The 27,965-nt window shown below is 40.6% G+C and overlaps 1 protein-coding gene across 1 annotated transcript; it reads left to right on the top strand.

Moving 5' to 3' along the window:
* Positions 1-1,027: 1,027 nt before the first annotated feature.
* MGARP (mitochondria localized glutamic acid rich protein) lies at positions 1,028-27,576 on the top strand. Its single transcript, XM_054824690.1, has 7 exons — positions 1,028-1,239; positions 3,005-3,108; positions 4,154-4,256; positions 8,883-9,116; positions 22,462-22,620; positions 23,340-23,388; positions 25,990-27,576. Exons 1-6 carry the CDS (start codon positions 1,155-1,157, stop codon positions 23,384-23,386), a joined length of 732 nt encoding a protein of 243 aa, XP_054680665.1. The 5' UTR covers positions 1,028-1,154; the 3' UTR covers positions 23,387-23,388; positions 25,990-27,576.
* Positions 27,577-27,965: the final 389 nt, after the last annotated feature.

Consider the following 27,965-nt stretch of genomic DNA (forward strand, 5'->3'; position numbering starts at 1 on the left):
CAGGTGTTAGATGGAGCCATGCCCTCTATTCCCCAAGGATCTGTTCCTTGGAAGGGCAGTAGCTGGCAGCTGAGAGGATAGTGCTGGTTCTGTGCTGCTGGTTCAGGGCAGAAGAGGGGGACTGTGTGCGGTTCCTTCCCTGGGGCTCGTGCCTGTGCCATGGAGGAGAGGCTTGCCTTCCCCTGCCTGCGCTTTTGGAATTGCTCACTGCCTGAACCCTGCCCGCAGCCTCAGCGGTGCGACCGTACGGCCAATGTCAGCCTCTAGTATGAGTGCTGACTTCTGCCCGCTCACGCCTTCTCTTCATGCATCAAGGTCAGTCAAGGGCAAAGGATAGAAAAAGGCGATAACGACAGTCAGCAGAATGTGGCATAAAATAATCATTGCGGGAACATCAGAGCTATTATAGAGAAGGGACAAGTAACAGGGCAACTGCCTAAGGGTGCGGGGAGAAGGACAGCTGCACAGCTCTGACCCTGAGACAGCTAACGCGCTCCCGCAGCAGTGACGTACTTCCCTAAGCATTTCCTACCAACGCTGTCCTAGCGTTTAACCTGAGTGCCCTTCGCTGTGCATTTACTTGATTTCTCCAGGTCTTTCCCCAGGAATTGTTGCCAAAGGAACACGCAGAACTTTCTATTATAGTAAAACTGTAACGTGTTCCTCACCATCTTTCCCGACTCCTCATTGGTAAATGTAATCCGCGGTATTTTTCCTCGTATTCTGGGTCTTTTTGAGTGTTCGGTAATTCCTGCTATCGCAGTCTATGTGAGTAGCGCGTGCCAGTGGCTGTATTTAATTTCCCAGCCAACGCTTCAGCGGCCGTACCTGGTATGGCTGCCTTCTGAGTAGGGCCCTGCGTTCGGGGAAGGAAGTTCCCCCCTCCCCGCCGGCTCTGCCCCCCGAGGAAGCCGCGCCGGCCCCGCCCCGGGCCAACCTCGGCCCCCGCCGGCAGCGGCTCCCAGGTGCGCCGGCACGTGGCCCGGGGGCGGGGCTGGAGCTGGAGCGGCCCCGCCCTCCCCGCCGTGGTCCCGCCCCGCCGCGCAGGGGAGGGGCGCGGGGAGATCGGTGCCTTCTGCCGCCGCCGCCGCAGCCCCGCGCTGTCAGGCAGCCCGCGGTGCCCGCTCCGCTCCCCGGCTCCCGCCGCTGCCGCCATGTATCTCTGCAGGGCCGCTTCGCAGGCGCTGGCCTCTCGCCTGAGCAGGGCTCCCTCTGCTGCGAGTCGCCTCAAGCAGCGTGGTACGCGGGGGCCGCCTCGGAGCTCGACCTGGGGCCGGGTAGAGGTCAACGGGACAGCGCGGGGGGACGCGCGGGGCGGGACGGGACGGGGAGGGCGATGGTGACGGTGACGCGCCGCCGCCTCTCCGCAGCGGGGGGGGACGAGCGGGACGCGCGAAGGTCGCGGGCCGGGGGCTGCGGCGGGGAGGGGGGGTGGGCAGGCAGGTGCGGCGGGCGCGCGGCGCGGCCGTTGGTGCGGTCGGTTACAGCGTTCGGCCGCGGCTCCCCGCGGTGTGAGGGGGCGGCGGGAGCCGGGTACGGCTGCTGGGTCGTCCCCGCCGCCGCTGAGAACCGGCTGCCTTGAAACCTCCGCCGCGGTCCGGCGGGGAGCCCCTGCCTCTGCGGGGCGGGATACCGCTCCGCCGGGCGGCTCGCCCTTGGGAGAAGCGGCGGGGCCGTCCCCGTCGTCGTCCCCCTCCCTCCCATCCTCCGTGGAAGCCGACTCGGTGGCGGGCAGGTGTAACCCCCCCCTCCCGCAGCGAGGGGGCCGCTGTTGTCTTCACCTTTCCCCCTCAACCACCACAAAAAAGGGTGAACCCCCGCCCGAGGTGGGTAGTCGAAGCAGTGGTTTCCTCAGTGCCCTGCTAGCACCGGGAGGGAGCGTGAATCAGCCTGGTGTGTTGCAGCCATGGCTTTTGGCGCATCAGGAATTGTGTAACCGGTACAAAAAACGTCTTCTGGCCGGGTTGGATGATTGCAGGCTCACAGAGTGCTCTCCTACATATAATGTGCAGCCTTTGAGGAGAAGGTATTAATGAGAAGCTGCTACAGAACGTATATATAAATATAAGAAGATCCATTAGGCTGCCTGACTATTGAAGAGGAGTCTGAAAAGTGTGTCATGAGACAGACAATGCTAAACATAATCTGGCGCACGATGGCAATATTTTGAGATTGACGCTATTTTTGCAGCTACCGATCGCAATGCTCAGAGCCATTTTATGTTTAATGAGCGCCCTTTCAATGAGTCGTTTCTCATCTGGGATGAAGTCACAAAATTCAGCTGAAAGCTTTGTTGACCAACAGAATTACATCTGTGTTTTTTATGGGTCTCTCTTTGAGATGTACAGAAGAATCCAAGGCTATAGAAAGCATCAAAACTACAGAAATGGTGAACAAAAATAAACGGCTAATGCTGCTATTATAGTGATTATGTACTTGATCAGGGATAAAATTGTGTAATCCTGCCTGTCTGCCCTGTTGGCCAATACTTGAGGTTCTGGGTTACGGGCATGTATCTAAGTGTCGGCAGTCTATTTGAGAACGAAAGAATGTGAATTCAAAGGAAGAGGCTTTTTTGTTAAAGTGCTCTGTCATTAAACTGAAGAGGATTTGTTACCTCTGCTGATCATGACTGCAGCAAGACTGAATAAGGACAGATTAATTCTTGTACTTACCTCAGACAGGAGCTTTTTTATGCTCTTCCCCCCCCCCCGGTAGTTCTTTAGTCTATATAGACAGTATCCAGTACTCAGAAGCTGATAGGCGGACAGCATAGTTCATGGAAAGTCTTATACTCTTAGGAAGAGCTCAACTAAGTACCTCATTCAGTTAGGCACTATGTCCTGTGTTACTCACTTGTACTAAACATCGCTAAGCTGTACATCTCTGTTTTGTTACAGCTCATTAAATCATCTGTTCCCACACAAAGTTCCGTTTCTGTCATTCTGTTTCGTGATTGTATTTTACCAGCACTTTACATCAATTTCAATACTGGTTTTTATAGCACCTCTTCGCCAGATGTCATCTGGGAGTGTTCCTGGCTCTTCTGGAGAGAACATGATTTACTATCTCCTTGCTGGTGTTGCTGCTTTCAGTGGTTTATTTTATGTAAGTGTTTGGGAACAGAGCTGTTTGTGCTTTCCGAGTTGGCATGGTATAAAGTGTGTTCTGGGTTAAAGAATATGGTTGACATGCCAACCATCAATAGAATGTGGGTGTCATACCATATGATTAAACACAGTCTAACTTAAAAATCAGTTCAAGAGAACTAGTGAAACTGAATGCCTAGCACTTGTCTGTTTTCCTATTAACTTTGATATCTAGTGCTGTGGTCATTCTTGGTGGAAAACATCTAAAACTATGTGAAACAAATGTGTCCAAAGACAGAGTAAGGCACCCGCCTCTAACCCCTTGCCTCTTCTTGTCAACCGCAAACATTAAGAATATACCAAAGCGGGCAAGAGAGATGTGAAATAAGTTGTCTGAAGCCACAAGGGGAAGATTATGAACCTTGTTAATTGGGGCACAAAGATAAGAACATTAATTATGTAGAAAAAGCACATCAAAGTTTTGTAAACATCTACTTTTGTCAAGCTTTTTGGTAATCATTCTCTTCCCTGCACCTAAATATATCAGACTCTGTGCTTCATGTCCCTAAAGCCTCCATTTCATAGCTTCCTTCCACCTCCACCAAGATTTGAGATAGTGACTAGCACATCCCAGAGAGGTACATGTTTCCCTCTCCCACAAAATAATCCTCTTGAGTGGTAAGTAGCTTCTACTTGTTCAAAATATCAAACTTGTGTGATTGCATATCTGGAGGAATAACACATTCTCTTGCTGTCACCTTTTTACTGTATTTTTTAAAAGAAATAATCTGTCTGTAATTGTCTTTTAAAATACTGTGTTCAATTCCTGAAACACTGCAGCACTGTGAAAGCTTGCTTTCTAACAGTGGAGAAATATGAAATGTATAAATATGTTAGTGTAGCAAAATAGATTTTTTTTTTTTTAACCTTGCTTAGCATAATTTGGTATGCTTTTTAAGATGAGCAGTAGCACTTGCTTAAAAACCCTTCTCTCCCTCTCCCCTCTTTTTGTTTGGTGACTTTGTAGGGATGTAGCAATAAGTTTAGGTATAATTTCCTTTCAGGCCTACAGAGTAGTCAGTTCATCCCGCAGCAAGTATATTGAACATATGAATATTCTTCATGAGAGAGCTGAGGGGCGGAAAAACAAACCTTGGTCAAGCAAGGGTGAGTTGAGCTCTTCTCTCTTGTTCCCCGGGTACATGAGGATCTGGAACAGATTTCTAGATTGTCTAATGAGGCCTTAACCCTGTCCAAGTCCTCGTCTGAGCTCTGTGAGTGGGAGTAAAGACAAAGGTGGTTGTGCAGTGTTCTGTTACAAAGCTACTTCTGCACAAATTTTGGGGCTGGATTTAATGTTTAGGCAGCGAATCTGGCCTGTGATCAACCTGCAGGAGTCTCTTTGGATGGAAAGGGTTGATGTGTGAACCATTAATTGTATATTGGGTATTGGCATTTGATTTACTGGAAGCTTAATGAAACTTGACTGAATGCATAATGCTGTCAAAATCAGTTTTGATCTTTTGTTTGTTGGGGGGAAGGAGATAATATCTTTTTCTCAGCCAACAGTTTGGCTCCAGGCCACGTACCTTCAGGGAACACAGTTCAACAGGAAAAAAAAAAAATTACATTTTTTTAAAAATACTGTAAGCTGGACCCATTTCTTGTCCCACAACTTTGATTTTGTCCTAATTTAGGATTAAATGAAAAGCAGACATCACCTAAATGTATGGCAAATTCATACTTAGCTCTTCATGCTTAAATAATTAGACCATGTTAGTTCAAATACTTGTAATGGAATGTTGTCTCTGTCTACATCAATTAGCGTTATGGCAGCATTAATATAAAAGAGAGAATTTTGGCAAGCATGACCTTGCTAGGGAAAGCAATTAGAAAAAATGACTTCTTAAGGATTTCTATATTTTTATGTAGTTATCTAAAAAAATAAATAAATTGATGAAGCCATAGCACTTGAAGCTCTTATTTTTTCTGATGCTGACATCGAGAGAATTGATTTAATATATGTGCATGCACAGAAAAAATACATTTGAATAAAGTATGCTGAGTTTAAATTTTGTTTTCAATGTGAGAACATGCTTTGAATTGTCTGCCTCTAAAATTATTTATTTTGAAGTTGTTAATCTTGAAGTTCCACAACACATCTTCTAGTTTCAGAACTTTAAAATGACAGATTTTAAGATTTAAAATGGTAAAACACCTTAATTTCCTTTCTCTTAAGCAGCTGGAAGCAATACCATTTTTAAACTCAGTTCTTTAAATGCTGAGAATTTGCCCACAATTTTAATGCAATCCTTCCTTGTCCCTAAAATAAAAAAAAAATCTAACCAGGACCAAAGTAGATATTTTCTCCTAGTGACCTAGTCATCTGCTGTTCAGGGAAGAAATGAGGATTACGCTCGTTATGTTCTGACTAACGTAGTCAGAAGAACTTGGTAGATGGGAAAGCATTAAGCAAACCTTCCAGGGCGCTCAAAATGATGTTGGTATATTCCCTCTTTTCTCTTAAGGTTCACTTCTGCAAGGTACTGAGTTTTAACCCTAGTCTATCAAAATGTTTGAGTGGGATACCTGCAGAGTCAGCGGTGCTGTTGACCCACTGAGGGCTATACCTGTGTGGCCCGACACTGGGGTAAGAGTACTCAGGTGCTCTGTAATTTACTTAACTGACTTCAGGTACTCTCCAGACATCCCATAATGCGATGCCTTGAACTGCTTAGTACCTTACATAAACATCACAACCAATGGCAGATGATTGCTGCCTCCCTTATTATTGGTAGTAAGAAGTCCAAAACATCTCTAAGACCATACAGTGAACACAGTTGAAATGTGTTTCCAATATTATTTTCAATGTTGGACTTCCGAATAAATGCTCAACCCAGAGCTTTTAATTGGACTTCTGAGTAGTTAATTCCAATTCACAATACAAAACTCCCATTGAATCAGCTCTTTTTAAAATCCTTCTTTGTTCCCAACTGTATCTTCCGAAAAGAGGCTTCTGTTCTTACTTCTCCTATGGAATCCTCTGTGTGCTTTCTCAAAAGAATTAACATCTCTCTTCCTCCCCTTTTTCTCCTGTTCCTTGCGTAGTCATATTTTTTGTGTGTACCTTGTCACAGAGTGTTACCATAGTATTGCTTTTCCCAGAGGTGCCACTGCAGCTTCTTTCCCCATGCCTTCTTTAGATTCAGTTAGTCCTTACACTTTTTCACAGTAAGCATTGCTGATAACAGCAATTAAAAATTCTGTTCTGAAAGTAATCTAACGTTTTTTAGGGTCACATAAAATCAAGCTTAAAATAAGCTCTAGAACAGTGCTGGTAACAATATGAAGTGGTGGATAGAAAAGCAGCGTGCCAAACAGCACATTCATGGCATATTTGCTGCATGTCCTACGGTAAGAGAAGAACTTTGTAGCTGGAAGAACTTAATACTAGGGTGCAGCTGATCAGAGAAAGACTTTCCCAATCCAAATGATTATTGTGGTTTCTCATCCTGAGGAAAATTCTCCCCTTGTGCCCAAACCCAAAATGTCTTTTATAAAGAATTGCATATAGCAAACAAGGCTGTCAAAACAAGAGAAACAATCAAATGCTGTTCTAGGCTTGTTTGTTTATTAGAGAGTTGAAATGATATTTAAGGGTATTTTAATAATATCAGACATTTTAGAAAAGATCTAATAGCAAATTTTCTGTAGCTCTTCTTAACTGAAAGCTACTCTAAAATTTAGGGAGGGATTTAAAAAAGCCCCTGGCAGAAGCCTGACTCAAAGTAGCAGTAGGAAATCTGGGACATCATTTGAACTGTAAAATGATGTTTGCCTTGCAGAACATTCTACTTGCTTATTTAGCAAACACTGAGTTTTGTCTTCCATTTGCATGTGTCTCCTTTAAACTTGTTCCTGATTACCTTCTTTTTTAGCAATGACTTTTCTTTTTAACTTGATGCAAGCTGATTCAATCTTTCTAATCTATACTCTGCTTTTACACTTTCCAGACTAAAATACAAGGGAAATCTCTTTCCAAACCCGAGGAAGTTAAATACAAACAAAGGACAGTCGTTCACCATTGCGTACCTTGCAGCCTACCTTGGGATGACTTTATACCTTCTATTGTAAAACTCCATACTTGTGAGACTTTAAAAGAACTACCTGTGTTTGCAAGGCCAAACCATATTGAGATTATTACTGAATCTGCTTTGTAGAAGGCAGTTCTGAGATCGAGAAGCTGGCTGTTCTGAATGAATGCACTCTATATCTGACTGTCCAATAAAGTGTACTGAATGCTGAGCTTGGCTGTTAGTCTGTTCTTTCTGTAATTGATTTAGTTATGTTTTTGTTTTTTTTTTTTTTTTAAATATAGCATTCTCTTAAAGGGACATGATCAGGTTGCATAATACAAAGCTTTGATTTTTACTGAGCAATGAATAGACTTGTGTTTAAACCTGAACACAAAAGATAGGCTTGCACTAGCATAAGAAAACTAAGAATTAAAATTGATCTGTTTAGTTTTTAAACAGATATAAAAGAATAAAATAAATTCTGACTATGTCTCTTTAAGCTCTTTCCTTTCCTCTCTATTCTCACTTAGTTTACACTGTATTACAACCTTTATTTCCAGTTCTATCTTTTCACATGATGCGTTGGTTCTAGTGGTAAACTTGCAATGACACTTGGTATATAACTTTCTTCTGTTAACTTGATCTTAGTGCATGTTTGCATGGCGATTGTGCATCTTTGTTGCTTTGTGCTGTTAGTTTTTAATAACCTGTCTCAGCTGAGTTTGGAGTAATGCATGAGTGGGAAACAGTGGGGTTTTCAGGTTCTAAAGAGTCCGACCCACAGCAGTATAGAAAAGTCTTTAAAAGACAGCTGGGACTTATAAAAAGAAAACTGTCAGTCATAAGTGGTCATATCTCCAATAGAGTGAACTCTGACCACTTAAAATTGGCAAGTTATTTTCTTACTTATATACACCTAGTTTCAGTAAGGGTCCCCTGCCTTATTCCACCTCACAGATCTTGCCTTTCATACTTGAGCGCTATGGCTCTTGCACGGCTCACAGTACATTCAACATAGCTTTAAAGAAAGCAGGGTGAGCAGGGATAGCAGAGTACCTGTGGCAGCGTAGAGCTAAGGGATGGCACAAAACCCATCTGAAAACTAATCCCTTGTTGGGCTTGGCATGGGTATAGCTGTTGCCAGCTGAGTTAGCCACCTTGAAGATAGCCCTGCGCAGACAGAAGGCACATCTTGGCTTGCAGTGTTTCTGAGCTGTGAGCCTGATGGATGATAAACTCCGTAAGAGCTTCTAAGTATGGTAGCAAATGTCTTATTCCCAATGTGGTAACGCTGTTGCTGGGGGCGAACTGGACAAGAATCCTGTGATGCCTGTGAGTGCGTTGTCACTGGCCCTTTCAGCAGAGGGGGTTTGAAATGACACTTGGTGTGGTCCTTTTTTATCCTTCCCCACACTCCCACCTCTTGCAGTCACTTGCTTTAAGGCACAGTTTCTTTTCTTATTACAGTGGAGCAATTATGAAACTCAGTAATTAAGAATATGGTTTCCTCATCTTGTAAACATCTTTTTTTGGTGCCACATTAGACAACATGGGAGGGGTTAATTATCAATTTCTTGACTTTGTTTGTAAATTCTGATCCCAGAGCTTAGCTTCCCATTTTAAATTTAAATAAGAATGATGGTAAAAAGTAGTTGGCGAATTTATGTTGCATGCATGCACTTTACTCTCTTTATTGTATTAAATAAATCCTTAAAAGGTGACGAAGAAGAGACAGCTGAAGTCACTGAAGCAGAGACAGCCACGGAAGAAGCTGATGCAGTAGCTGCTGCCGGACCTGCAGCACAGGATGAGAGTGCTGGGGTATCCCCAGAAACTGGAGGGGAGAATGACTTACCGGCTCCCGATGCATCCCCTGCTGTGGAGGAAGCACAGCAGGAAGCTGCTGCTAATTCGGAAGCTGCTGCTAATTCGGAAGCTGCTGCAGTGCAAGGTTAACTAATGAATGTGGGGTTTGTGTGTGTGTGGTGTGGGTTCTAAAGCTCTGCCTCTTACTACAGAGCATTAAGGACAAACATCAGTGTTCCTAATGGAGTTTGTCCTGCAGTGGAAACTAATTCAGGTGTTCCTTGACATGTCGTGAGCGTAAGGTAATTAAGTTTGTTAAATCGCTGTCTCTAAAAGCATGCTGCCTGTGGCACCAGAGTTACTGTCTAAAACTACTAGAATGAAAAGTTCAAGATAATATATTAAGGTGAGTGTGCAATATGATCAGTTAAACAGTTGTTTCAGTGACCTGGTTCTTAAGGGTTTGTTAAAGAATCTAAATGCTTTATTTCACTGGCCGTTCTCAAGATATTCACACTAAATAATTATAGCTGTTCTGCCAACGTAACTTCAACAGAATCTTGCATAGCAACCAAAATGTTATCTTGATCTCAGTTTTAAGGATATATTAGGCTAAAAACGTCAAAATTCAATAAAACATCAAATTGGTATTAAACATTTAAATCAATCAGTGGCTACATATTCAGTATTTTGAACTGTCAGGGTGTTTGAAATATTTTGGTTTACTGTGCTTTAAAAAAAAAATCACAATAATACAAATGCAAACCTATCTATAAGTTGCACAAAATACGGGATTATAATTTAACTCGATTTTTTTAGCACTTTTTTTTTTTTCTGCTAACCTGTGAGGATAGAGCAATGGCTGACCTCTTGATTTGTTCAGCTACAGTTGGAAGGGATGCATATAAAGCAGTTGCAATTTCTCAGTGGATAGGAAAGCAGCAAACATTTGCATCTGGTGTCTTTAGTTAAAAAATAAGCAAACCACCACCACCAAAAACCTTGCCAGCCTATCATGAAAGAGAAACTTCACTCTAATTCTTGCTTTGGAAGGGAAGATTTCAGTGTGGCTGTAGCAAGCATGAAAACCACAGAAGTGCTTTTCAGCTTGACTTAAAATCTTTACTGCACACCTATGTTTGACTGACTTTGAGAAAACATCTACATGAGAGGGTATATCTAAAACACAGGTCAGACTGTGATTGAAAGTATTTTGACTGCTAGTCCATGAGAGATTATCACAGTACCTTGAGAGGTATTAGCAGATTGCAGAATTATTTTTGCCTTTTTCCTTGGTGACTCCAGGGAGGAACGGATGCATCTTAATTGCCTTTTTAACAAATGAACCTGAGGAATGGTGCAGCGCTTCAAATGGCTGATTTTTGTGAAAGGTCTAGGTATGAATGGGATTTTAATTCGTGGGTGAACAGTGCTTGTCTGCAAAACAATCCATTACAAATAACATTTTCAAACAATGCTTTGTCCAATCTGCTAAAAGTAATACAGGTAATAAAAAGTACAAGTAAGTATATTTGTAGTGACTATTACTGTTTACATACACAGAATATTTATAAGGTAGTAGTTAAAATACGTAGACCTTTAAAAATTTCAATTTCTATGGAATTTTTAGACCATTTCATTTAGAAAGGAAGTAGTCTGATATATTTCAAAGTTAGTGAATTAGAGCTGTTAAGAGATATAAGATGTTCTAAAGTGTCTTGCAGTGTTTACCTCTGTTGCTCCACAGAGCAATTGCAAAATTTCACTTCACTTGTATCTAGAAGTGGTTGAATATTCCTTTCACAATGCTTATCTAGGAATATTTGTTAATTGTTGGATAGGGTAGGATCTTCCATATGGTAAATATTGCTGCCGCTTTGCTGAAGAGGAAGCAGCTAGGATCTTCCCTGAGAAACATTGTGCCTAAGTGGATTAAGTCTGAGGATCTAATTATGGGCACGGTGACTTCAGGTAGTTAGTAGTCACTATTTGTAAGAGGAAATATGTCCTGTACCTGTTAGTTACTGCTGGCGTTGACTGGAGGGGCGTGTGCTATTTAAAAATGACTGATTTCTTACATCTATTTTCTCTGGCAACATACTTACTGAAGAAAACAGCACTAGAACAATATTTCTGTTACGTTCATATTTATAAAGGGTTCTGAGGGTCATTTCAGATGTCCTCTGTCAAATCTTGCTGCAGTGGTTATTCTTTGCTGCGTGGGAAAGCTGGCGGAAACGAACCTGTGCGATATAAAAGTGTTGAGAAACTTCTGCATGTTGTTTCAGCCATCTCCCTTCCAACCCTCTGACCAGGCCTGCTGGTTCTTGACCACGTGAAGGGTTTAACAAGCAGCACGTGGTCTTGCACGCACAAGTTTCAACCAGTATCCCTTTCCTTTAAGCTATGTAAAAGCTAGTTTCCATTGGCATCGTACTGAAAATATAAGCAGATGGTATTTTGATTCAAAAGTTCTCTGCTCTCCATGTACCATTTTGTTCAGTGTTTACCTGCAGTCAACACTTATTTGTGTTTAAAAAAAAAATTATAATTAAAATCCTTCTGGAAATACCTTTCACTTTTGTATTTAACCACCTTCTTCATTTCTGTTCTCTCCATTTAGAGGGGGAAAAAAAAGTGTATCTACATTTTTACTGAGGTAGAAGTAGAGAATTATTTTTCTTTCAGAACTGCCAAGGGAAATGCAGGCTTACTTTGAAAAAGAATACGTATTTAAATAACTTGTATTAGTTTTGTTGGTAGCTTGATGTTACTTCTGCAGATGAAAGTGCAAGTATTTTTATCATTACTAGAAAACCTCTGGTTTTTCAAATGCAATTGTTTCTTTTAATCTATAAGGCTTTCTGTAATGTGTTTGGAAGTGCGAGGTGCCAATGGACGTTTGTCTCCAGCTCCAGTATCCATACATATGCATCTGTTCAGATAATATGAATGTTAATTATACATGGATGTGCAAAAAAACCCCAAACCAAAACAAAAAAATGCAACCCAAAACAGCCTCGGAGGTAGGTACTTAATCAGAGTAATTTTCAGTTTTAGAAAGTTAACTACAATTGTACCTGGCTGGAATTTTCTCCTTGCCTCAATTTAAGCAGTTTACAACCAACTACTGGTATCTGGAATTCTGTGAAATACTGTTGCCAAAAAAAGTACTGTGCCATGTAACTCTGTTCTCAAGGTTTTTGTTTCACCTAAATTCTGCTTTTCTGTACCTTTTCGTTACTTGAGCTGTTGCGCTGTCACACTTGGTTACTGCCTGAGGCTGCTAAGTTTCCTGCTATATTCTCCTCCTTGTGCACTCTGTGGCTGGGGACCATAAATTAAGATCAATTAGTCTTCAGGTAGAACAAATGCTACGAAATGCACAGATTGGCAAGCTGCTATTTGGATGAGGCAGTGTTGTTGCATCTGTGACTTCTAGTTTTTGGATTGCTGCTATAAACGTTTCTCCAACTCTGGTAGTGAGGCTTGAGGTTTTGATGTTATCAACTGGAATAGCAAAAGCAATTAGCCCAAACCCGTCCTTTCTTGAACTCCTGACTTCTGTAGCATAGGTTCTCTCCTAATTTTGTAAGTGTCGAAGGATGCGGTCTTTTCTCTGTTTGTTATTTCAAACCCCTTTTGAGTGAGTAACTGGGTTTGGGGAGGATTAGTGTGTGAATGTGCCAGTGTTTTCCATGTTAAGCTTCGAAAGGCATGATGATGCCACTTGTCTGCAGCCTGGAGAAACACGCATAGGCTGCGCTGGGCAGGAGTTCCTGCTGTCTGGACAGGACTTCTGCTGACCCAATCATGCAATGATGCCAAGCAGACAAAAACACCCGACATGATCAGTGTGCGTTGGTTTTGCTTGGTAAGTGATCAAACTCTGGGTGCGTATTCAAACGCTCTGATGCTGGGAGTATTTTGAAGCTTGCTGAAAAGTCCTCAAAGTAATTTGCAATTGCTCATACTTATTCAGAGGCTTTCAGAATAATGCTGCTCAGTAAACAAACACATCCTTCTAGGCATTTTTTTGTGTGAGACGGAAAAGCTGTGCAATACGTATACAGCCTCGCTTGTATAGATCAGAAACATCTGATTGCCGTAAACTGATACTCTGATTGCCATACACTGGCCACTGGGATCTTCTCTCTTCCTCCTGTTTTTCCTTCATAAAACTGAGCTTGTAGATGAGTTGTCACGGCATAACTGGAAAATCTCTCGAGGCAGAATGTGAGTAATATTTAGAAAAGGCTTCTGTAAAAGTTGTGAGCATCTGAAGACACAAGCTGGTAAATAAGGAGGCTGTTCGGTTTTGATCAGCTTAGCTGAAAAGAGAATTTTACAGCATGCACTGGGCTGGGGAGGGAGATTCCAGTAAAATGGAAAGAACCTTAGAACTTTTCAGCTAAGAGCACAAACAAATCAGTGGGGAAGAACTACATAAAATAAGTGTCTTCCTATTTGTCTGTTGTAGAATAAAAGGACAAGCTTCTCCAAAAAAAAAAAAAAAAAGATCAAAGCTGGTAAAAGGACATAAAGTGAATAATGCCTAAATGATTGTCACTGTTAAGGAGAAAATGGACTTACTGCTTTTTATTAATAAAATATTTATAGCTCATTGTCAAGACTTAAAAAGAATCCTGAAATAACTTTATTTCTTTAAATTGGAAAGCAAGAACTCACTTCGGTCAACAAAAACTGTTAGCAGTTACATTACCTTGTATTACCTGTATTATTTGAAACTTTTCTGTAAATGCAGCATGCAGAGGAATGCTACTAGTGTCCTGCTTTACAAAAAATGGCAACAGGGACTCCTTTCTGTTCTCCTGTGGTGGCAGTTCAAACCAGAATGGTAATGATGGGAATTTTTATATTAATTTTGGGGCAGCGTTTCTCATTGTAGAGAGAAACATCCTTTTCAAAAATCAGCATGCTGAACTTTGGTTGCTCCTTTGAAAACAATGTAAGCGGATAAAACGTGGTGCGTTACTTCGTATGAAGAGTCTTAAAGAAAATGCCTCACTTTTAATTAAAAGTTTTCTTAGAACTTCCGAAGGATTTCATACATGAAATTATTAGTGCATTTTCATATATGCTGTTTGTGTTAATTTGCACTAGTTTTCCTCATGATCCATTCCAGTCAGTGGCTAGATGTTTAAACCAACCAACCAATGCGAATTGCTTCTCATTGCTACAAATCCTTGTGACAGAACATAAAATGATATACTTGAAATGATACATGGTATTATTAACTATTCTGGATTAATGTGGTATGCACTGGTATGCTTTTATTCTGACCATTACAGGCATCTCTGAATCTTTTTTAATCATCCATTGTCGAATAAGCTCTTTTGCAGTGAGTCTTCTGGTCATTAATATGAACTATTGATACTTTTCCTAGGAACTAGTGACCTACATTAGGCACAAACAACCTGTGAAATACTTGGTTGAATGAAGTTCTTTCTTTTCTTGCTGTATGGAATGAAGAATTTTTTTTTTTCTTAAAACTGCTTCCTAACGCCATAGTTTAGGCTCTCGACTGGACCTCATGGATTTTTATCTGGATTATTTATGGATGGCTTGCAAAAAGAAAAAGCTGTCATATTTTTATAGTGGCAGGGTTGTTAGAAATCCCAGCCTTCCTTTGCTCATCAGTTTCTTAAAGACCTTGGGCTGGTTCGGGTTTAACTTATGGAATAGCTGAAGTGCCAAAGGGAGAAAACTCCCGAGGCCCGTGGGCTCTAGCGAGGTATTGCTGGGGAGGGAAGGCTGAGCTTGGGCCAGGGCAGTTCTGCAAACCATTTCTTGAGAGCAGTGTGGGCTTCGGCAGTTGCTGGCCACTAGTTCCTGTCATGACCTTTCAAGGAAGTGGAAAACAGACTGAAAAACAATCAGTGCTTTTCTAAGTATGTGCTAGTTCCCTGATTCGGTTTAGCACGTGGAGCTGAGAGGTTTATTTTTTTCCTGTCTGAAGCCCAAGTGCTGAATTCAGTGTTGGGGAGAGGCATTGGGCTGTGGTTAACCGTCCAATAGAGCTTTTCCTTTTTAAGCCCAATGTTTAAGTGTTAAGAGATGGATAACTTCCTCTAGCTGGTTATAATCTTAGATGCTCACTGAATAAAATGCCAGTGAGCGGAGAGAAAGCATTTCAGGTAGTCCTGAGTGATGTTCCTGGTGCTTGGGATGTTCCCAGTGGCTATCTGCAAGCCCTCCATGCTGAGCTCCTTGTGTCTTCCTGGCCCATGAACCCTGAAGCACTTGCTCACTTTATGGGGATGTATGCACAATTTTGCCTATTTTGCCCCAAACTGACTTAGTGGTTATTATTTCCACCGATTCCTATTGCTGATGGTGGTTTGAGCCCCCGTAAGCAGAGGGAGGAGGTGCTGCACCCAGGTCAGCTGTACCTGGGGTGGCAGGTGGCTTCTGATGAAAGGAAGGAAGGGGACCTTAGCAGTCACCACCACCTCAGGATTTAGAACAAAAGCCATTATTGAACGAACTGCTTTTCCATTTTCCTTAAAGCTGATGATGGAATTGAAATATGTTAAGTTGATCTTGAAGGGAATTGCAGTTTCTTACTGCTACTGCTGTGTTCTTCCCTGGATTAGATCTGAGGGGGCCAGGTACCCCCACTTCTTGTGCTCCGTTTTGCAGCCTCTCTCAAATACATTCTTGAATTACTTTTCAAACATGGCAGAATTTGACTTGTTAAAAGCAAATTCTGCTCCACCATCAGTTTTCCATTAGCGGGCCCTTAAACTATGAAAAGGGAATATTTTTGCTCAGCCTGTCCCAATGTTTCAGGGGACATCCTGAGTGGACCTTACTGAGGAGAAGCTTTATGTAAACAAAAGCATCACATTCTAGTGTGAGTTGTCCTCTAAAAGACTGTAAATTAAATATTGTTTCTGTATTCACAATTAAATTTGACTTTCGCCCCCCCCCCCTTCGGAATTAGTGTGTGACATTGGTTATGTTATAGGCAGCTTGAAATATCAAAGTCTTGTTTTGTATGCCAGCTTTGGTTCGTGCGCTCCAGGCAGATTCCATTTGTATTATGCTGGCTAACTTGTATTATTTTAGCTTTATAAAGCCAAATTCTTTTGCAAAAAATATTTTTTTAATGTAATTGAACCTGACGTTCTGCATTACATATACCATCCTTGTCTTGACTGCTTAAAAAAAAATAAATTCATGATATGAAGGATACTGCTTTAAGTGAAATGCTTCACTCAGAAAAGTGTATTTTTAAATATCTTTAAAAATTGCAGGAAACCAGTGCCTGTTCAGATTTGTTGTTGTTGTTTCTAACTGGAAATACCACTTTTAAAATGAATCAAAGGATTAGGATTAGAATCAGATTTGATAGTTTTAAGTATATTAGTAGGGAAATGCAAAACTGGGGAAAAAATATAGGCTGTACTCCTGAGAAGGCTGTGGTTATCTTCTATGATCTTGTTATGAAACTTCCATCCTGGGGGACAAAAATCCCCACCTCCCCCTGAGCAAGGAAAAAAATTGAATACAGCTTTCATTTTAAAATCTGGAACAGCGATCTTCTCCGTATGTATTGTAGATAAGGAAAATGTACTTACAAAGCCACTTAAAAATACACGGTAAAAGCTTAAAGTCCAGTAAGATTTAAAAATATAGTGTACAAGTTAGTTTAATTATGCCTGCAGGCTATTTGTATCAGTCATCAAAAACTGGTATCAATAGATATTAAAAATAATAAAACACAAAAGCACTCTGAACAAGGGGAGCATTTGCAGTGGTGCTGAATTTACTGGCCAAAGGTGGTAAAACTTTTGCTGTAGGAGCAAAATTCTGAATTCCAAGTGTGCCCCCATGCTTTGTTAAAAAATTGGACTTTTCCTCCTTTTAATGCAGCTCTGTGAGAGACAGCTTCCTCTGTTTTTACATGTCAAGAGAAAGATGTAGTTCTTTCACAAGGTGAAGTGCTTCACCTGCATGAGGATAGAGGAAAGTTCTTTCCTTTAGAATAAATTCTTTCTATATGTAAAATAAATTTTATTTGTTTTCTTAACAATTAGTTGCTAACTAACTGCTGCTTTAGTGGAAGTGTGACGATCCAACCCTCACATTAACATGGTTGATTTTTTTTGACGGGCTGCTCTGAGCTTTAAAGCCGTACTTTAAATTAGCACTGAAGAAACTTCAGTGTGGTAACAAAGGGCAAGTACCTTGCTCCCAGAGTAGTCTAAGCTTGCTTAGACGGAGGAGCAGAACTTCTAACTCTCAACTTGTCTGCTTCCTCCTCTTGGCAATGCTGACATGGCTGTAGACGTGAAGAATAAGTAAAGTAGTCAACTACTTGTTGTTTCTTCTTCTCCTTGATCTCATATATCCTATTGCTTACTTCAGGAATTATGGTCAGTGAAAGCCGACGTGAAATAATACATACGTATCGGACAGGCAGTAGTTGGCTTTGTTAGCTTGCACAGGCGGTATGTGGTACCAAACGCAGCTTGGAAAATCCAGCTTTGTGAACACACAGTGCTAAAGCCTGACAATATGTGCCCTGTCAAAATGCCATCAGAAACAAAAATTCTTCTATCTACTACAAAAATTCTTGCAAGAACCGAGTTCTTGGCAGAGTTCAGATTCCATTTATGACCATCAGTGCCAACTCAATTCGCCCCATACTTCCTTTTCTCCTGCCTGCTTCAGGATCATCCTATAGCATATTCTTTCCAGGCGGTAGGACCTGACTGCCCGCATGAGCTGGTTTAATTTCAGACTAAAGCTTTGTGTCCCAGACAAACATCCAGGCTGATTCTGCATAAAAATTCCCCCAGGAAAGTTGGAAAGCTCATTTTAAATGCTTGAAAGCTTTGGGGGAAGAGGCTGTGCAAGCAGAAGGATCTGGGTTCTGAAAGTCGATCTGCGTTTTGTGTCGGGTTTTTTAATTATTAGCAGGAGAAAGTCAGTCTGGGGGGTGGGGGTGTGTCAGTCACACAGGGCGTGCAAGTCCCTGCTTACCGTGCTTCTCTGTTCTGCTGGGGAACGCTGAGCTCACTGGTATTCAGCCCATTCAATTGAGCAGCATGAGGGTGCACAAGTGCCCTGGATTTGGACTGGTTTCTGTTCTACTGCGAATGCACAGAAACATAGAGTCCTGCGCTCTCAGTGCTGCAACTGTGGCACTTGCAACAGCAAAAATTGTTCTAAAAAAAAAAAAAAAAAAAATCCCACTTTTGTCAGATTTTAAACTGTATGGGTCAGGGTGAATCATAAAAATCTTTAAAGACTTATACATGAAGCAGCCTTTTTTTTTTCCCCCCCACAGAAATGATAGGGATAGTTTCCTAAAAATTGTATTTCTAGATGGAAGTAGGTGTTGGATAGTGGGCTAATAAGCTACTGGAGCTTCCTAATGCTGCTGCCTTGTTTTAAAAGAAGTTAAAAACCAAAAACCTAATTTCCTTTTGTCTGTAAAATCAATTTCCTTTTCTGTATTTACTCAACTCAAAACAGATGAGTTTTCATAACATAAATGGTTTGGTATTGTGTTTGGTGCATATGTAATGTGCTGCTGGTGCTTGCCCAGTCATGTTCTGTTCTTGCAGGTGCAATTTGGAAGGACGTATTTCTTCTCAAAACAGTTATCTCATAAAGCAGAGGAGCTAAAGACCACTTGAGAGTGCCTATAGCTACCCTGGGCAGAAGCAGGCGATGTTTACGTTAGGGGTCAGTGTTGCACGTAAGCAATGGATATTTCAAAGACGTTGAGTTGTGGACTGATGGCTGCGTAGTGGAAATATGTCGGGGGTCTAACTAGCCTGAGGATGTTTGTCCTCAAGATCCTTGGTATGTTAAAATCCCTTTGAATACTTTTGGGCCAGCTGCTGATGCAATATGCAAAGCCTAACCACCCGCCTACACTTAGTAAACATGGTTAGTTTGACTTCTCCTTGGCTTGAAGTTCTCTTATATTATCTTTTGTTGAAATCACAAGAATGTTAAGCTCCTAATTCAGGTCTGTAAGTGCAATAGTGTATACAAATGCCCAGCAAAATTGAAGAAAAGTGTAGCCACTGATACTGGGATTTAGCTACTTAGCCCAGGGGAAAACGTAAAATTGACAAATGCCTCGTGAAGAAACTTAAATATCAAGTTTTCAGAAAAAATAGCTACTATACACACAGGCTGAGATTTTGCTACTCAGTATAATACCTTGTATGAAACTGTGAAGTGTATAGCTTCTGTAGAGTAATATATCCTACTGATGGGGGGGGACATGACACACCAAGCACTCAGTGAAACAGCACAATTATGAAACCATTTAACTCCAGAAGTACTGATGAATGATGTGGGGTTTTTTCCCTCCTACAGAATTAAGGAAAAAAACAACCAACCCCACTTTTGTGACTATATGAAAAAACTTAAAAAAAAAAAATTTCCCATTTTTGTCAGATTTTAAACTGTATGGGTCAGGGTGAATCATAATTTGACTGAGACCAATTTGACTGGAATGCTGCAAGTGGGTGTTGTGTTAAAGGCATTAAGGAGCTGAAGTAGTGTCGTGTAATATCGATAATAGAGCAGCTGGGCATTCAGCGGAAAACATAATACGAACAGCACTTAAGTACCATGTGTCCTCATTGTAGAGAAGCAGTTGCACAATGCAGATTACTTTGTTCGGTTAAAGCCTGTAGAAATTGTAAGAAATCTGGCATAAATAGACAAAATGGGTCGTAGTCATCGCTGCACAAGGAAATACGGGGACTTCAGAATTTCAAACTGATCATCATTCAGAAAACAGCACAGAACCAGTTAAGATGCTTTAACTCCTCTACAACTCTATTTTGAAAAAAATAAGCAGCTTATTTTATTTTTTTTTTTAGTATTTGAACTAACAAAAGTTAGAAGTGATTTCAATTACATCTATTAATTGATGTAGAGTTTCATGGCTTATTAACAACTTTGCAATAATTGAACAGACAGAAAAAGTAAAATCCTTCTTCTAAGGATTATGGAAAATGAGTCATCATTGTACCCAGGCATAGATTAAAATCTCTTTTATGAAATAGGGTGTTACTGCAGGATTTTACATGGAACAACTGCCAGAGATTAAGCTGCACTGAAAAAATATGAAATACATGCAGATTTAAAAAAAAAAAAGGGGGGGGGAGGAGGGAGGGAATAGCACTGGGATTAAATTTAACATCCAGGAAAACAAAAAGAAGTTCCTAAACTATGTAATGCTTTGTGCTACCGGCTGGTCAGTAGGAGAGGAGAGAGGGACTCGGGCACTACCCCTGATGTTGCCTGCAGAGAAGGGGCCGTAGTGTGGCATTTCCGATTCGGAGAGCGGCAGGAGACTCATTCTCGGCTCCCCGGGTCATCGTTCACCTGGCATTGCCCTAGGATGACAGCAGTTCCCTGGGACAGAGAAAAACGTGTTGAGCTTGTGAGTGGGATGCGTAGCATTTGTTCCAAGACCGAGCCGTGTAGAAACCACCAAAAAATACACTGAGATTTGTTTTGGTATGTCAGCTTAACGCTCAAAATAGCCTTCATGGTTATAGACCAGTTCATGGTGCTTGAAGCACCAAAAGACACTTGCTGTAGCATGCTGTAGTTGCAAAAGGCCAAAGAAATGATGCTGAAATGATCTTTGTGAGCCAGTCTAAATCTCTGCTGGAGATGCTGCCTTAAGGGATGGATAATGACCCGGTGCAAGCTGCTGTGTCTGGTGCTGCCATCAGCAAGTGTGCTTGGACTGCCGGCTACTGCCAGCCTTCTCTTCCCGAGCAGAGCGCTTCAGCTGTGGCACCAGGAAGGTGGGTCCCATGAAACTCAGGCTGCATGTGCTCAAGGAACGGATGCAAAAGCCACTTGAGTAAAAGTACCAGCTGGAGTTTTCTGCAGTAACCAAGGGCAATTATGCGTACGGACACAGGTTTTCACAAATGCAATGCCTGTTGCAATGAGGCCCTTTGTATTTTAGGGAGGGACAGCTACTCTGCAGAGACCTGGATGGACACAGTGGGGGGAATCCATCTTTTGTTGCAGTAGATTGACTTTCTGATAGCCATAAAGAATACTTCAGACCAGAGACAAGTGGTATAAGTGTTAAAGTTTGTTTTCAAGGCAGGTATTCCTGTAGGTGACAAATAAACACAATTTTCATTCAAAGAAAATAAGGTTTTATTAAAAAGCAGGACAGTCCATGCTGCTCTCTCTGCTTACTTACTGATCTACTCTTCTTAGGGCAAAAGAAATTAAAACACTGATACATCACAAGAAATAACCAAAATTAGCAAGATGAAATACTGTAAGCCAGAGAGCAAGTTTTTTTGGTAATAGAAACTGTTTGATGTTACAAACTCAAAACCAGCAGCTTGTTACAATAGCAAATATATTGCATTATGTAAAGCGATGCCAGCTACAAAATATCTAATGTGTTGAATTTCAAATCTACTGTTTTTATTGCATAGCTGTTTCCTATAAAGACAAAGGTAGAAATTCCTGATTTTTTTTTTCCCTGTTGCTTCTTCAAAATTTGGTCAGTATTCTGCACAATAAAGTGAAATAGTTGATGTTCAGAATATGCTGTATTTAAATAGCTGCAAGCTGATATTTGGAAAAAGGCACGGAATGCTAGCTCTACAAAACTCCTATTTACTGCATTTATTGAACTTCTAATGAAGCTGTGTAGCTAGCTGTATTTAATATATACATAGCTTAGTATAGGACACGATTTGTAACAAAAAAGTCCCTGCAAGCCTTATCCTGCCGAGCAGTTAAGGTATGGGGTGATGGAGGCCTCCAGCAGGAAGGTCAGAAGAACATGGTAAGAGAGAACTTACTCAAGTAAGATTTCACATGTAACAACTGCTGGGCGACGCATTCAGTCTCCCTGCAGAGTGTAGCTGTATGAGACATATTATCTATTACAGACTTTTTATACAGATAGATTGCTTTATCCTTAAGGAGTATTGAAAAATGGCACTGGGATCACAGCCTGAACCTTCAGCCTGATGTTAGGACATTTTGACATTAAAACTACCTGTTATGTCTTGGCAAGGTTATGTGGAATGTATGTGTAATGTCCTACGGTGTTGATCAGACTAGGATTATTTCCTCGGAAACTTTACCGTTAGTATCTTGCACATCACTAACGGTTTGACAGAAATCAGAAAAATAAAATGAGGGTATCTGTAAGAGAATATACATTTTAGAGAATACTTGCCTTTGTCTAAAGACATGGAAATAGTTTATGTTTACATTTTTCTGCCCCAGGGTTGGGAAGAGTCAGGCTTTCCCTGGAATTCCACCTGCAACCTTTTATACGCGTGATAAAATTTAATCATCTGATAGATCCTGTTGTCTTCAGTTCCCTCGATCATGTACGTTAGGCAGGTACTTCACGCTTTGTGAGCCTTGACTGCTCACCCTCCTTTATGCTGGTGAATGGAAAGACAAGACAATTATCTCTCTAATTTGATTCATAGAAACTGTGAGCGAAGTCTTGGATGTTGCAGCTTCTTCTGCCCATGAGGAGAACTTAGAGAGTGTCAAGGAAGGAGTAGCCTCAGCAGCTCAAGAGATTTCTGACACATCCCCAAGGAGCCAGGACGTTGATGCTGAGGAGCTGGGGCAAACTTCAGAAGGTGCAAGAGTACAGCTGGATCTGAAATGTTTTGTCTCTGAAAAGCAGTAATGGCTGCTTGCACTGAGCTAGCTGGCCAGAGCATGCAGAACTCAAGCGATGCAATGTGGCTGCTAGCAATGGCTGTGTTTGGTATCACTGCGTTAGCAGAAAAATTAATTTTGAGATTGTATGCCGTGCGGTAGAAGTAGGTATTGCTAAGTTGCATGCCGGGGGTGTTTTGAGCTCGGTGCCCTGCTAAGTGGCTAGATGTAAAGTTCATTAAGAACAAGAAATTCTCCCTTGTGCTGCATGTGATGTAACACACTTTTTTAACATCTGACTTAATTTGAAAGATAGAAGTTTCTTAAATTATATTGCTGTAAAGAAAAATATAGAGCCTGTGATATTTATAAACCTTACAGCGTTTCAGTGAAGCTATAAATGATCTTATATTGCTATTGAAGTTGAACGATATAATTGAATGCAATGAAAAATGTGTGTTAAAATCATCATTGTGGAGATTTTCAAAGGAGTTTAGAAGTTTGGCCCCTAAACTCTTTTACAATTAGAATTAAAAAGCTAAAAGGAAAAAATGTCTGTATACCTAACACAACTTTGTAAATTGTATCCCTTTAGTCCAAAGGATCCTCTGGACTAAAGGAAACAACTTACTTGACTGTATGTCATTGAAGAAGTTGTTTCCAATGTTTCTCATTGTTGTTTTGTCTCCATTTTCAGTTTTTGTGGAGGAGAAGACACCCGAAGAAGTTGCTAAGGAACCCTAAAGGTACACAGTACAATTGCAGTATGTGGTTTCCTGCTCTTCGCCTGTTTTTTTTTCTCAGTTAGTGGCAGTCGCAGCCTGTGGTGAGTCTGCATGTGGTGCTCTGATGGTGAAGTTGTCTTTCTGCTCCCAACAAGTACCCTGCAAAAAAGAACTTAAGTATTTCTTATTGTGTGGGAACCATTGCTGGCACCTTTTAGAGGCTAGGGAGCAAAACTTTTCTATACCACTTGTCACGCTGGGTATTTATTTATGGCTTTATCTTAGTCCTGTGCAAACTGGTTAAAGACCCAAGAGCTGTAGCTTTCTCCTAAGCAAAAAGTGTTCTTTGGATATTGGTTTAAATTATATAGATACCAGGCTGCTGCATTACTGCCTTGTATACGTGAACTCTTCTCTTGGTGATCCTCAGTGTAAACGTGGTGTAGTTGTAACCTCCTGGGTTTTTTTTACAAACATTTTTCGCAATTAGTCTCTCTGCACTTTTAGTTTGTGCTAATGAAAAGTACTGAATGTTCTTACAATTCTGCTAGTATCTTCCTCAGTTGGCTTTATTACTTTACAGGATAAAAAGTTTTGCCCATAATATTCTTACTATTTTGCTATTCCTGTGACTCCTTTTTCCAAAATGGGCTGTAGGATGGTGACAGAAAGCTGAGGGAATAAAAAGTTTGGTTGAAACATGAACATGAATCTCAGTAGAAGAGATAGTAACTAGAACAGAAACAACTGAAAATTAAGCAAATAAACCTCCCAGGTCAGGAATTCTCAGAATTATTTGCTGCTAGTTAACAATTCATACACTAATTCTTGGAGCAGCAGTGCAAAAAGGAGAAGGAAATGGAGCAAAGAAAGTTATTTTTCATTGTATCCTCAAAACGTATGTTCTAAATACAATGCATACAACCTTATCATTATGTTCCGAGTCCTTTGCAAATGCATGTTTGCTTATTCCATCATCCACTGCAATATAAAATAAGATAATGCCTCTTATCTTCTTGTCATAAAAGGTAAATATTGTTCTTAAACCACATGGTCTTTTTTCCATGTTGTTTTAGCACTCAAAACTAAGAAAAAAATTAAAGCAAAGCCAATCCCAAAGTTATAAAATAATTTAAAAAATGCTAGTGTAAGATATGTGCCTCTGCCAAATAGAATTTTTGTGTTTTACTGTGAATAATGGTGCGAAGGACAACAGATATTTAATGAATGTGGGTGAGATATGCAGAAAAATTGCAAGAGTGTGCCTCTCAAAGCTGTTTTTTTTGCTCAAAGTGAAAGCTAAGGGCATCTGAGGATATCACATCAGAAAAATAAGTTACCGAGAAATTCTCTCCACTCTGGGACACATAAACACAACGATATAGAGAAAGCAATAGAATTAGGAATCTCTGTTTTTCCCCATAAAAAGCTTGCAACCCTAAAAATTGTTGCACTGTTATTTCAGATTTTGATTTAGACAACAAATACTAAATACATCCGATTCAATTAATGAAGGCAGAGATGGTCACTGAAAGGGATGGTAGGGGGAGGGAAGGCAAGCTGTAGGAAGCACCTTCGATGGAACAAATTGAAAATAGGTGAAAAATAGATGAATCTGCTACCAGAATATGCATCCACTGAATTCTGCTTAAACTGCTCTGACAGTTTTGGGGAAAAAAAAAAAAAAAAAAAAAAAGGTTTTATGGATATAGCATCACAATGTTACAAAAACTGTCTTACTCCATTCCAATTCAATTTTGTTGGGGAAAAAAATGTTTATCATTTTACTACTTAGTGCTGGAAGATTGCTGCTGGATTGAAAGCCAGGCTGACTTTTTTCCAATTTACAAGTCGAGAGCCACAGTGCATTCCCAGTTAGGAAAGAACTTATTTTTTCTTTTTTAATGTATGTTTTCATTGTAAGCACATTAGGGTATGGACCTTAACTTTCAGTTTGCTTTAAAACAAATCATACTTTTGGGGGAATTCAAATAAAAAGAAAAATCAAAAGAATGTTGATGTGAGAATCAAATTAGTATCTAGTTCACTTTTAAAAAAAACAAACTAATTATTCAGTGAAGGGATAGAAGTATTAGTAATGGATGAAATCCTCAGATAAAGTCTTGAATTAATGCTGAGCGCTTTCCTGAGTAAGAATTTACTATTATTCCCCTTTCTTTTGAGAGCACAGCAGTTCTGTGTGTGGCTGTTGGCCCCAAATTCACACCGCTATGAAGCTACTTATATCAGTAATCTCAGCAAATACAATTGGTTTACCTCATGCTTAAAGTTAAGCAAGTAACTTTAGAAGTAAGGCTTAGTGAAGGTGTCCAGCATGCAGGGGAATTCATTTATACCTGAGCAACATGGCTGAAGGCAAGGGATTCCTTGAAATTGGGCTTTGGTGGTGGTAGCAGAGCAAGTTTTCACAAGCCATCAGAGAAGCGTGATCGACGCAGCAGTAGTGTTTACATGCTGTAATTCACTTAACTGATAACCTGCAGTCAAATTTACAGTGCGCTTTGAATGTTTGCAAAGAAAAAGACCTGATGAATCAAGTCTGTTGCTGAACATCATGTATTGTTGCTTCCTCTAAACCGGTTTCTTTTTTCTTTTTCCCAGTAAGCAGTGCTGAAGCCTTTGAAAAGTCTAATGGAAATATTTGTGGCAATCAACCAGCTGATTCCTGTGTGAAACCTCATTCTCTTCATTGGAGGCATAAAAGAAACTGTGCAGTTTGTAATACTACAGACTGCTCATTAGGACCAGTATTCATTGCTGCAGCAGACAACCTAATGCGATTTAAGTTGGTTAGAGAGATGCTTCTGTGATTAATATCTCTGCTTTAGAAAGCAGCATCCAGTAATAAGTGTCAAAGCACCACCCAGCATGTAATAAATACACGAGCTAAGAGAAGCAGTAGACTTAACTGAAACCACGTCAGGTGAACTCATTCTAGGTCTTTGTTGTCTTGTTACGTACATTGATTTCTTTCTTTTGGTCCAAACTGTGGTGCATAATTATACCATTGTATCATTCCATGCTAAAATGTAAGTAAAAGGTTTTAATTAAGTTAAAATCTTATAAAAATTACCTGTTAGTATTTTTAAATTGGGTCATGGGGAAAATAACAACCTTATTTGCTCCCAAGTTTGGATTTGCAATTGTAAGCACAGGACGTTCAGCTGCACAAGATCTAATTTTCCTCCCGCATAAATATTTTAGATGCCACCCTTCGTTGCACAATAATATCCAGGAGTAAACATTTTAGGGCTCCTGCTTTGAGAACAAAACCCGTTTGCAAGTAGCAATAGGTACTTTATAGCATGAAAATCAAAATAACACTGGTTGAAGTTATTATCATTGATCAAAGTGGTGGCTCCTGCCTTGGGGGTGCTGGGCCCTGTTCCTACGAACCTTACTCAGCTTGCTGTAATCTTTCTGTGTTGTTCTGTCTTAGCAGTGACATAACAACATGGGGGTTTGAGAGAGCACTCTTGTATGAATCATGAGCAATTTAGATTATGGTAAAGCTCTTCTCCAAGCGCCCGCAAATGGCCAGCAAAATTCCCGTGGAAGGCTATGCCACAGGTGTTCAAATGGACAAGGATTCTTAGGGATTAATAAAAAACAGAATAGCTAAATAATGTTGTCATGTTAGTATTATCTTAATAATGAAAAAATCTATAATGAATAGTGGGTTTGCATGACGCTGTTCTCCCAACCCTCCATTGTGCATGTGCATGAGTGTGCATCTACTACAAAATTTTTACTGAGGCCCCCACCAGCTAAAAAGCATTACAGCCATCATGGAATGGCAGTAATTCTAAACCAGGGCCACATAAGGTATATTATACACAATTTATACAGAAAGTGTGGGTTATAAGGTATATCTGACTGCTTTCTCATCAAGCTGAACTTTGGGAAAATGTTGAAAGGGAAATTACAGCATTATGACATTCCTACCCACAGCAAAAAGCAACACATGCTCCTTCCGCCATCATAAAGTAAATTATAATAGCATTCCAACAAAAATACAGCCTGTTGCCCCTGCACTTGTTTAGGAATAACTGGAATAACACAGAGGCAAAATCAGGCTCCTGAGCTTCAAGAAGCCATAGCGCAGCCTTCTGCTTAAAGGATAAAGCCACCTTGATTAAAAGCAATTCTTGTAGACAAAGCTGCTGTAATAAAAGTCTTAGACTGATATTTTGTTGGATGAGAGTCTATCTTTATTTATCTGGTAGATTAAACATCCTATGATGGATGCATACTCTTGAATGTTCTATTTCCTCATTTTCACTAATTCCCAGTGAAAGAAACTGTTTCTAATTTCTGCAGCTGGCAGTAGGGTTTCTGAAATTGTAGGCTTTGCTGAATGTCCCTTTCTCTCTGGAACTGCTCTGGTACGTGGAAAAACATATTGGCCCTTGGGAACAGATGGCTGAAGAATTGAGGCACAACCTATGGTGTGCTTTCCGAAGCTTTTAATCTTTCTGATTTCAAAAAATATAAGAGTCCCAGGATAGCCTGTTCATATGCTTCATGTCAGAGATTCTTTTTTATTAAAAAAAAAAAAAATAATAAAGACACTACTC

This window comes from Grus americana, chromosome 4 (genome assembly GCF_028858705.1).
Source record: "Grus americana isolate bGruAme1 chromosome 4, bGruAme1.mat, whole genome shotgun sequence".
NCBI classification, from domain to species: domain Eukaryota; kingdom Metazoa; phylum Chordata; class Aves; order Gruiformes; family Gruidae; genus Grus; species Grus americana.